This window comes from Etheostoma cragini, chromosome 12, assembly GCF_013103735.1.
Source record: "Etheostoma cragini isolate CJK2018 chromosome 12, CSU_Ecrag_1.0, whole genome shotgun sequence".
Classification (NCBI taxonomy): domain Eukaryota; kingdom Metazoa; phylum Chordata; class Actinopteri; order Perciformes; family Percidae; genus Etheostoma; species Etheostoma cragini.
In genome coordinates this window covers 12363215-12374866 of record NC_048418.1, presented here as the reverse complement: position 1 = coordinate 12374866, position 11652 = coordinate 12363215, and the positions used below count along the sequence as shown (strand labels likewise).

Below are 11652 nucleotides of genomic sequence, written 5' to 3'. Positions count from 1 at the left end.
TTTGTGGGACAGAACAGCGCCTGCATACAAAGCTGCTTTCACCTGTGGGACCCACACAGACGTGCAGGGTGTAATTATGCTGCCAAGGTGTTTGTGACATTCATGTAATGGTCTCCACGTTTAGAGTTGGATAGATTGTCGTCTGGCACACAATGCAGGACATTATTCACAGGTAGGAACATTGTATAACATTTTCAGTGCTTTACCTGAGAGTGCTGATGCTCATTCTTGTTCTTGCCAGAGCCATGGTAACAGGTTTCCCAAATTATACTTTTAGTAAGTCATTAAATTGCTGGAAAAATTCACACACACAGGATTCTAGTATGATGCCAATTAACCATTTTATAGGCATTTTAAGTTTAAAGCCACGGTGCGAACTACGGGGGAGCCAGGTGGAGCTCGGTGGAGCTCGGCTCCCCTTTACAACGGATGGGATCCCCTGAAAACGCGAATTGTCAAATTGTGGGGTGTCTCTAAGAATACTGTATCATCTTTGTATCACGTGTCATTTTGACGCGCAATTTCAGTTTTGTGTAGTGGGATCATTGTGGATTATTATGTGTAACATTGTAAAAAATATCATTCATTCATGCATGACAGCGATTTAAACCTAAGTCACGTCCTTAAAGATAATTATACATGCTACTCTTGTCATGAGCATCAAGGCGTGGTAGCACTGCGGTGCAAATCCTCATGTTTATGATGTTTATGTCGACGTTGATGGCAAAACCGATTCACCTGCTGCAAACTCTGTAAGCAGACCTCCCGCTGAGGTGACAACACAAGAAGAAGCTGAAGAAAAAAAGCTCTTTTCACCCTCTTAGGACATTGTCTAACAAAGCACTTTGATGAATATAAATCCTGGGATAATGAGACATTATTCTATGATCTTCCTTGATTGCCTCCGGGTGTAATCTATAGCTATAGAACTCAAAATACACCACATCTTATCTGTAGAAACAGATCAAACCCCACCATCAGTGTGGAGAACAGAGTGGAATGTTTTGTACCTTCTTTCTTCTTTGAAAACATCCAGGTCCACTGAAGAATAGCACTTTGAAATAAATTAACTATTTTATATCTACATGAGATCCCAATAATGGACAAATACATGAGGCTGCCACATCCCCCTCACATCACAAAATAAACATAAAGTAGGCTCTGAGAAACTACACTTTGACTCATCTTTATGGGGTAACACCCCGTTTTAGCCTGAAAACATCTACATCAAAAAGTACATTCAAACCCTAGCGCAACCCATTGCATTTTGCTACTGTGGGAGGAAGCTTGTTTTGTCCTTGAATTTGAGGTGGCTCTTTCTCTTGTTGAGAACATATGGCAATATGACAATGAGATGAAGGGATTTCACAGGAATCAACGCATGTGGAGGACTGTGACACAATCAAACTGTGACAGACAAAAAACACCTAAAACAAATAATCAGGTGGTGAAGCACACTTGAAAAAACCTGGCTTTCTGTTTTAATCAGAAAGAATTTTTCTTTCAAATACGATCTGACATCTTTGTGTCGAAAACCTGCATTCATCATAAGTCATACAGTTAAGCATTTCAATGAATAGACAACACCACCGGTCACAATGGAAATGGCAGTGAAATGCAAAAAGGATTTTTTTTCATCTTTATCTACTAGAGGTAGCAAAACTATCATTCTCCCTCCTCTTCCTGGAACCCAAATAATACAACCTGTTTCAAAATCCAGAGGAAGAATGGCAAATTGTGTCTTTGCGCAAACAGACCCTTAAGACCTTTGGCACTGCGTTATTAGGAGTGAGGGTAAACACCGTAACTGTCTTTTTCCTCCACTGGTGCTCCAATATGAGGAAGGATGAGATTCACCCTTGAACTACAGCTGCTTCAAAACCTTGAGTGAAGTAAAAACAGCAGTCTTACAAGGTCAAGCCTGTACAGCCATTAACAATAGAGACAGCTACGGAAAGACTTGTCACTTTCACCTGGCGATGATGGGTCTCTAAGCAACGCATTCTAAGTGTGAATCAAGGGAAAGGGAACAGAGCCCACTTAATTACGTGCTGGTGCAAATCTGTCTCCTGTCGGCTGGAGTGAAGGGAAAAAGACTGGTTGGAGAGGAATAGCCTGTGATTTCTGTCAACATGGGTGTCTCTTCTTTATTTAGTTCTTGATTTGCTTTTTTGTTTTAAAGTCTCAGGGATGCCCATGTCGTGATGTTGTGGGGAGGATGTTTTGAGGCAGTGGGCAAAATACTGAATCGGTCAAATAGAATATAGAAAATGTGCACGTTCTGACCAAACATAGCTGAAAGAAGATGATGAAAATTATAGTCTTCTTGCAGCAAAAGTCGTTCTGACCAACATGGATGCTACTGAGATAATTAGCAGTTTTTATTTGAAGGTCTACAACACATCTCTCCATGATAAAGCTCATTTCTGTAATATCCTCACACAAAGGTTTGTATGATATACAAAAAGGCCCCCTATGCTGCACACTGTTGCTGATTGGTGCTGCCGGCACATAGAGAGCATCATCTCAAGGTTGCTGTTGAGTGTCCTTCTGACTTCATGCCTATTCAACATCTAATAAGACTCTGCATGTTTGCTTTAACATGAGTTGCTAGGGAACATCTAATGGCATGCATTGATGGGAATTTAAACATTTTGAGAAAGCACAGGATAATCCCAGGTAGTTGTATGTTTGCTGCTGGCAACTTGTGAACTACAAATATATAATAATAAAAAATTGTAAACAAAAGAAGACGATGTTTATGGTTAACATGGCTGCATAAGAAAACAGATGTTTTAAAAGTCACACCATTGGAGTGTTTTAGTTTTACCCGAAATTATGCATTTTAATAAAGTGTTACTTTTCTGTGGAAAAAAACATATTTTCAGCTGAATGTAAAGGATGTGGTGAGATCCTTTATGCTGGCTGGAGACTGTCATATCTGTGGGCTCAGCCTCTGATGTCACTGAATGAGCAGTGCGGGCTTCCAGTGCGCATCTTCGGGGACGCAGCGGTGGCACAGCCAGTGAATTCTCTGCTTGTCCACAACTCAGCAACCCTTGTTTCCAACAACCGAATTTTAATCTATGGCTGAGCAGAAACTCCTAATCAGTGTTGTTGTATTTGTATGAACTTTTTGGAAGCAGAAACAAGGTAAGGAGGTGTTACAGTTGTTTAATGATGTCCTTGTGCGCGGGCTGTTGCGCTCCTCTTCACTAGAGTCATAATCTGTAGCCTAGTAATAGAGAAATTTGCTTCGTTTTTTTTTTCGTAGCAGTAATCGAAAATTCTGCTTGTTTTGGACCATTATCTAAATTGTGCGGTCAGTTTACGCCCAGCAGCAGCAGGCGTCCGGTCGGTGCAGGCAGCGTTCAGCACCATGGAGAGTAGCGTGGTGCACATCTTCAAAGAAGACAGGTGTCCCACGGGCCAGCCGGAGGAGTGTTCCCCAAATTTCACGTGGCAACCCGGCTCATCAGACATCTTCAACTACACACCGAACGGCACCTGGGACGCTGATCCCGAGCCGATGTCGCCCATCATCCCCATAATAGTCGCAGTGTACTCCGTGGTGTTTGTGGTTGGCTTGGCGGGCAATTGTTTGGTGATGTATGTCATCATTAGGTGAGTTTTCATCTTTTGAATATCTCAGTTGTTCATGGTATGTCAAAAGCAATGCCAGTCATATCAGTAAGTGTGGAATAGCGTGCGTACCGGCATCGCTCAGAAAGCAATAGACAATTCAGTTTTTCATTTTTGAACAACACAAATTTGCATGTATATTTCTTTCGTGTGTAGCCTAGTTTCATGACTCACAATGATGTTCCTCGTGCATGTGCAGGCTTTTATTCACTAGTTGTGATAATTACGTCACATCACGTTATAGATTGTATCAAGGTTTGCAGTGTTTTTGCAATCAATATTTCCCCAGAAAGCTCATTTGTTCAGTTTAATTGAAAGTTCTGTTAACAGCTGTATCAAGGTATTGTCCTTTTAAGTGTTGCATGTGAGATCAACCTTGAGAGATTACATTTTAAAGCCTTGAATTAGGCAAGAGATAGTAAAATGAGTTGTTTTCCTGCCAGATTGATTTATGCAATCAAAACACAAAAGGAACCTTAATTGAATCTGTTCATTCGGAAATTGAGCTCAGCACCATGATAGACTCATCTAAAAAAGTGGTTTCATTAACCGTGTCTCTCTTTTTAAGGATTTAAAAAACAAAACTGAAACAAACAACAATCAAATCCATTCAACCTCTTCATGTCCCCTTCTTTTACCCACAACAGATACACCAAAATGAAAACAGCCACCAACATCTACATCTTCAACCTGGCTGTGGCCGACGCTCTGGTCACCACCACCATGCCCTTCCAGAGCACCGACTATCTGCTCAGTTCCTGGCCGTTTGGCGAGGTGGCGTGCAAAGTTTTCATCTCCATCGATTACTACAACATGTTCACCAGCATCTTCACCTTGACCATGATGAGCGTGGACCGCTATGTGGCCGTGTGCCACCCGGTCAAGGCCCTGGATTTCCGCACCCCCGTCAAGGCCAAGATCATCAATGTGATCATCTGGGCGCTGTCGTCTGCTGCTGGGATCCCTGCCATGATACTTGGCAGCACAAACACCAAAAATGGTACTTTGACCTTACATACATTCACACTGGTATGGCACCTTTGATGTTAAATAGGGTTTGTAAGTCTTTCTATTCATTATACTCTTTTTTTTATTCCATCTCTGTGTCTGCTATGGTGACAAAAGATCTATCATCTGCAAAAGGACTCTTACAGGCAATTTCAAACTTGAAGCCTCAATTTATAGCAACACCCTTGCCTTGAATTATCTCATTTAGCTGCGGAAAGCATCCTTCATATTTCCTAAAAAGGATAGGTTTGATGAGATAATGAGGCATAATGGGTCCTCCTAGGATGAGACTAGAGCTTGAAAGATAATTTTATTCTTCAGAAACAGGCTGTTAGATTGTTCATGTTTGCCACAAAAAAGCACAGTGCACTTTGCCCGCTGCTGCTGATGCATCTGATGCTGGTTTTTACATCTCTGTGGTGACAACCTTACTGCACAGGTAAGTTTTTTTGCCATATTAGTAGGTTATTCTCCATCGGCTTGTCTGTTGAGTCAATACATTGGTTCCAACTGAAATAGCCCAACAAACATTGGATGGATCATCATAAAACCAGAGAATAAGTCCTGCTGATTTTGGTGATCACCTGACTTTTCCTCTAGTTGACTTTCAGGTAGTTAGCAGTTGAATGTCTTGAAAACTAACTTGAAAGGTACACAGTGCAATGGATACACATAGCTAATCCTTTATCTGGAGTGACAGGTGGCTACGGTGTCAAATATTCAATCACAAGGTAGTCATGCCCAAAGCACGCCCTGTTTCCGTTTTGTTTATTGCTAATTAGCAAATGTTAGCATGCTAACACACCAAACTAAGATGTTAAACATGGTAAATATTATATCTGTTTAAAATCACCATGTAAGCATTGTCATTGTGAGCATGCTAGCATGCTGACATTAGCATTTGATCCATAGCATAAGTAGCCTACAGCCTGCTAGCGTGGCTGTAGACTCTCAAGGCCGTGACACACCAACCAGACGGCCGAACCTTAGCAGAAGAGGCAGCTGGACTGACTGCCTCCTTGAGTTGGCCAAAAAAAGTGCCTGGAAACCTCTAGTTTTGTTAGTTTTTTCCTGATTTAAATATGACCATGTCTCTATATTTGACTGCTCACACCTGTTCTGCTATCTATGTTGTTCTGTAACTAACAGGGATTACAGAGTGTGCCCTACAGTTCCCTGAGCCTTACAGCTACTGGGACACCCTGATGAAGATCTGTGTCTTCATCTTTGCCTTTGTGGTACCCGTCATCATCATCACCGTCTGCTACACGCTGATGGTCATGCGGCTAAAAAGCGTGCGCCTACTGTCAGGCACACGCGAGAAGGACCGCAACCTGCGCCGGATCACCCGTCTGGTTCTGGTGGTGGTTGCCGTCTTTGTGGTGTGCTGGACTCCCATCCACATCTTCATCTTAGTCAAGGCTCTGTCTGGCAACGTCCCAGAGACCACCCCCGTCATGGCTGCCTACTTCTTCTGTGTGGCGCTGGGCTACACCAACAGCAGCCTCAACCCAATCCTCTACGCCTTCCTGGATGAGAACTTCAAGAGATGCTTCAGGGACTTCTGCTGCCCAAGTGCCCAAAAACATGGGGACCCTCTTGGGGTGAGCCGGGTGAGGAGCACCCTGCGGGACCACACATGTCCCACAGAAGCCCGGGGAGATATGAGGCAGGCCAGGCCTGTATGACTAGCAATGGACACATCCTCTATGCCCTATCAGGGCTGGGAGGACTCCAATGACCTAGGATTGACTCAAGTCACCACTGCCATCTGAGGGAAGGCTATAGAGGGCCAGGTATTTATTTATACAACATGTTGATCAGAGAATCCAAAAGCAGATTTGCTTAAATTTTTCTTGTTGTCAACAAATCCCATGAAAAGACAAAAGCCATCCCAGAATTGATCCTACTAACCAGTAGGCCATTACCTGTGCAGTCCAAACCTAAGTTATTCCTTCATAGTTGTTAAAAAAAACTATTGGCATTACATGTTTCTTCATTACGATTATCAAGGGTACTTTCTTATTCTGAATTAATTCCAGCCAGAAATACTCACTCGATGACCGAATATGTATCAATCGACGCTGACAATAGTCCCCAACAAATACACAATTTACGATCTCTCAAAACTACAGCTGTGAGAGATGGACTAATACATTGTTGTTGTTGTTGTTGTTGTTGTTTTTTCATGGGCTGGGTTGACATTTAGAAAAAACATAGAATAACATCAGAGTTGTCCTTTAAAGTTAAAGTTTAGATTGAAAGCCTTTGAGACCGTTTGCAAAGTGCAAAGATGCGTCCGGGATCCCAGCCCAGCCAGATACTAAAGCACTGTATAGCGTTTTGATAGGAAAATGTATAAAGCTGAAATGTAACTCAGAACATTTACTTCAGCGTATTATGTTGTCAAATTGTTGATATGAACAATGAATAGAGGATGAATGATGTTCAGAAAAGACAAACTGAAAGTATTTTATTATGTAGCTTGATGCCGTGTTGTTTACCTGACGTTCAGTCCTTCATATAAAAGTGATAACTGTATCACAACATGCCTTTTGTTGTATGGTGCAGTTTAATGTTTATACTGTAAAACACTGCTTGTACTGCTCATCAGATGGACAACAATGCATTAACAAGTTTTTTTTAACAGCAAAAACAAAACACATGACGGATTTACTGTCTTGGTTTCCTAAATTATTGTAGCTTCTATTGGAGTTAGTGGATTAACCAGAATTCATAAAATCAAAGGCTTATGATGTACAATGTAGAGCAACCCGTTAATGAATTTATTTGTTTAAATCTGACCGTGTACTTTTAACATAAAATGTGTTTTTGTGCTTTGTTTTGTGTGCCTTATCGTATTTGGCCTCTGAACTCACCTCATTTGCTTGCTCTATAAGATCAGCAATTAGCCGAATCCACTTTAATTATGCCTTTTTTGCCTTTAAGAGTATGAAAGGATATCCTGGTACAAGCTTACTGCTTAAAGTTATTGTAGCATTATCTCTAAGAAAGTCGAAGGACACCATTGGTTATGGTATTAGTTTCTTAACTTTTCCTCTAATACTGTTATTTATTCGCAAGAAATGATTGTGTTCTTTAAACAAATGATCGGCAACATTTAGGCCAGGTCTTAACACCATATACTGTATGTAAGATGTACTGCTGCATTGTAAATGGACTGTACGTGTTGGATAATTTGCTGTATCTTTTAGCTTCGAAAGTCAAAGTGTGCTTTACACATGTGCAACAAAGTCAAAATAAAACTGTAAAATGTGAGCTTGCTTTGTTTCAAGAAAACGCTAAGAAGGGTTTCATTCCTGTCCTCGACAATATCAAAGTGGTTTCAATGAAGAGAAATGTGGAGTTGCATCACAAAACAGCCATGACCTTGTTATCTACCTCCCCAATGATTCAGAATTTCTTTCCAATCCTGTGTTGATTCTCCTCAACTCAGACACAAGGTTAGTGTTCTCATGGTGAGTGCTCTGACTGAAAAACAGAAGCCCAAGGCTTGGAGTAATAATTAGCTGCGGTTACATGCAGTTAAAATGTATTCTGATTAAAATCATTCAGACTGATTGTTTACATGGGATGTGATCTAATTTGGTTATGTTTTTACATGCACTGCATTTAATTGGAACAGATGTGTGACGTGGTTTTTAATTTGTTCAAAGCCTCAGTCTATCCTGGCATTTTTTCAGGGGCTTGTTTGTATAGGTTATTCCAATGATTTACAGTTCTTTAAGAGTTTGTACAAAAAAACTAACCCTCTGCAGAGGTTGAAAGCTGCCATTTCTTGAAGTTGAAAAATGTATGCCTTCGCACATTATTTCAAGATAGAGGGCATGCAAAGAAAGAATGCAGCCAGAAAGAAATGTTAAAAGGTTAAAAGGTTAAATCGGTTGCATGGTAAAAAAAAAAAATGTTTGGATCAGTTTATGAAACGGTTTAAACTACCCCTCTGCAACCGAAGGAAATTCCACTTGGTTTGGGCCTGTTTATTCTGTCAGGTGTTTATATTGAGTATTTTTAATTCTTTAAACAAATTACAATTGTAAAATCAGGCTCCATGTGCAGCTTTAAGTTTTGACTGTCCTAATTTGATTGCTGAGATGTTAACAGAGGCGTATCTATAACATTTTCAAGGTGGGAGCACAGGTTGCAGTTGAGGTCCAGTACCTCCTTTGTTGAGAACTTATGGATCCAGCATAATATCTATTAACATCACTGTCATCCGCAACACTTTAGGATGAAGTCCTTCTCAAGGACAACATTATAAACACACAATATTTGAGTGGATGGACATTAGTTTTTACGCATCTGACAATCCAATTATCTCTATCTTATCACTGCTAACTCCAGTCTGGTGCCTCCTCCAATACATACATGTAACATCAGCACACTCAGCTGATGGTTTAGCTTTTCTCTTGGTTAACAATATTGTTTGTGTACACACACATGATGACAGAGGTTTATCATTTAATTGTGTCAAGGAGCTAACAGGTCTAATGGTGCACAAGAATTTTCAGTGATTCGAGCAGTAGATAAAATCAATTAAATTGCAACTATTTTGACAATTGAATAATTGTTTTGTCATTTTAAAGCAAAAATGTCACACATCTGAGAAAATAAATGTTCTAAAAGTGTTGTTAGTTGCAGCCCTAGTTTTATTTGAAGACCTATTCAAAGAGAACAAATTATCTGATTATTAAAACAAAGACTGATCCAAAATGTAGATACAAATTTCGTTAAGACCCCTCAGATGTATCATGTGACCCTTTGGAGAGGCCCGTTTTCGTATGAAGTAGTTAAGACTAGCTCCATCTCGACCAGTTATAACAGTAAAATGATGCTTACACATTGACTAATCAGTATCAGCAATTTAATGGCATATGAGCCTATGCAAAAACTATTTTTATGTTTTAAGTACTTTTAAATGAGAGGACCACCGTTACTTGTAGTGGAATATTTTTTTAAGTTGTCTTTGTAGCCTACTCTTTATTAAGGAAATTACCTGAATACTCCTTCCAGCACTATTTCACAATTCTTTCTATATTTTTAATATTTGTATGGGTAATGCACATTATATTGTATAAGCAGTTAATACCAATCTGCACCAGGGGAGTCAGGTAAGTCAAAAACATCATTAAAAGCCCCATTTAATCGGGCAGTGTGGATGTGCAAAGACTGGTGATTAATCTACTGTAGTCCACACTTGAACAATAGGTTGTCACTACAGCTGCAATCCTTCTGCTCGCCACGCGGAGGCACACGTTCATTTATAAGAACTTCATTGGTCACAACCGTTTACGTTAACCAATGGGAACCGGTTGCGTCTGAACCGTTGCTTCCGGGTGTGTCCAATGAAGAAATCTTTTTTCATTTTATGCTTTTTGTATTTTGTAAAGTAACTAAAAGGTTTCTGGGACACACAACGTTTAGAAAATGAACAGAATATTCGGACGCGGAAAGCCGAAAGCGCCTCCCGCGAATCTGTCGGACTGTATCGGCAATGTGAGTACTGTCAAGCTGAGCCTGATGTGTTGTTGTTTATATTACGTGACCTAACGGTACCGTTACTCAGCTAGCTAGCATGGCCACAAAAGGACAGTCAAACCAGCAAACCGTGCCAACTAGCCAATGAGCTAAAGATAGTAAGCGCCTTCCACTACTGGCAACATGTCAATTTTCTTTTCTTCTTGTTCAAAGTGTGAAAGAGAGATATAACTCATGTGTTATAACCACCAACGTCAAACCTTTAGCTTTGCTCTGGCTTTTAAATCTCCAACGTTAGCTATATCCCGTCTGTTTTTAACATACAGTACACTCAGGCTGGTGTTGTGCATCCCTGTCGAAATTGCATCAACCTCACGAACAGTAAGTAAATGCTACAATTACAGGGTTTAATAAAACGTTGATGACTCTAAACGTTCAAGAATTCTAGATTCGATTTAAGGTTATTTATCACAATTGAAGAACTGACAAAAACGATTTTATCGTTTTATCTTTGCCTTAAAAATCGTTTAGCTTTTCCTTTGGGATTGCTTTTCTCGGCAGGCAGGCACAGCTATTGTCTGCCAGGATGCTGTAAATCATAACACTTGTAATTCATCTCCTCCTCACTCAGGTGGATGCCAGGTCTGAGTCCATAGAGAAGAAGATTGGCAGACTAGACGCTGAACTTGTCAAATACAAAGATCAGATGAAGAAGATGAGAGATGGGCCCTCAAAGGTAACGCGCACAACCCGTCAACCATAGCAAACATGAAGGTTGCAAGATTGTTATTGCAAATATAGAAAACAAGAGTTTCATTTATTCCCTTTTTAAATGCAGAACATGGTGAAACAGAAGGCGATGAGAGTCCTGAAGCAGAAGAGAATGTGAGTCCTACACTGTATAGTTGTGACACTTTGACATGTTTTAACACAGAGTGTGGGATATGAGAACTAGAGCATGACATTGGCATGGCTGATAATATTTACCATTTGAGCTTATGACCGGTTTATTGGCATCAAGGTTTACATTGGCCGATAGTACTGTATCCAGATAGTCAGAAATGTTTAGAAAACTAAGGACATTTCTTGGTTACAATTCATGAACAATCAAATTTAGAGTATTCTTATCAAGTTTTTCTGCTAATGTTATGAATATTAGCCAATACATTGTTATCACTCAAATATCTGCCTATGTCAGCCAAAACAATCCACCACGGCTCTAATAAGAACTGAGCTTCAAAAAAAAGATGTGCACAATACAATGTTTTTGAACCAATTACAATTCTTTTTTACACAGGTATGAAGGTCAAAGAGAGCAGCTGGCTCAGCAGTCTTTTAACATGGAGCAGGCAAACTACACCATCCAGACATTAAAGGACACCAAAACAACAGTAAGGGCTAAACTCACTTTTAATAACAACACTAAGTAGTTTGGGTTAATATTGGCTTGTCAAGTTTTTTTTGCTTGTTTTTTCAAAACTACAGCTTTTAATTGAACTGAAA

The 11652-nt window shown here is 40.1% G+C and overlaps 2 protein-coding genes across 3 annotated transcripts in view; both read left to right on the top strand.

Moving 5' to 3' along the window:
• The first annotated feature begins 2995 nt into the window (after positions 1–2995).
• oprk1 (opioid receptor, kappa 1) lies at positions 2996–7929 on the top strand. Its single transcript, XM_034888249.1, has 3 exons — positions 2996–3624; positions 4290–4642; positions 5800–7929. Exons 1-3 carry the CDS (start codon positions 3380–3382, stop codon positions 6336–6338), a joined length of 1137 nt encoding a protein of 378 aa, XP_034744140.1. The 5' UTR covers positions 2996–3379; the 3' UTR covers positions 6339–7929.
• A 1976-nt stretch (positions 7930–9905) lies between these two features.
• The window catches only part of chmp5a (charged multivesicular body protein 5a), a 4593-nt gene continuing 2846 nt past the window's right edge, over positions 9906–11652 (top strand). Inside the window, exons 1-4 of one of the 2 annotated variants that reach the window (XM_034888251.1) lie at positions 9906–10167; positions 10781–10885; positions 10988–11034; positions 11447–11540. In XM_034888251.1, coding sequence (XP_034744142.1) covers positions 10099–10167; positions 10781–10885; positions 10988–11034; positions 11447–11540 — 315 coding nt within the window. In that variant the 5' untranslated portion in view covers positions 9906–10098. Of the gene's footprint in view, positions 10168–10368; positions 10531–10780; positions 10886–10987; positions 11035–11446; positions 11541–11652 lie in introns of those variants that run through there. The other variant, XM_034888250.1, reaches the window with a different exon arrangement.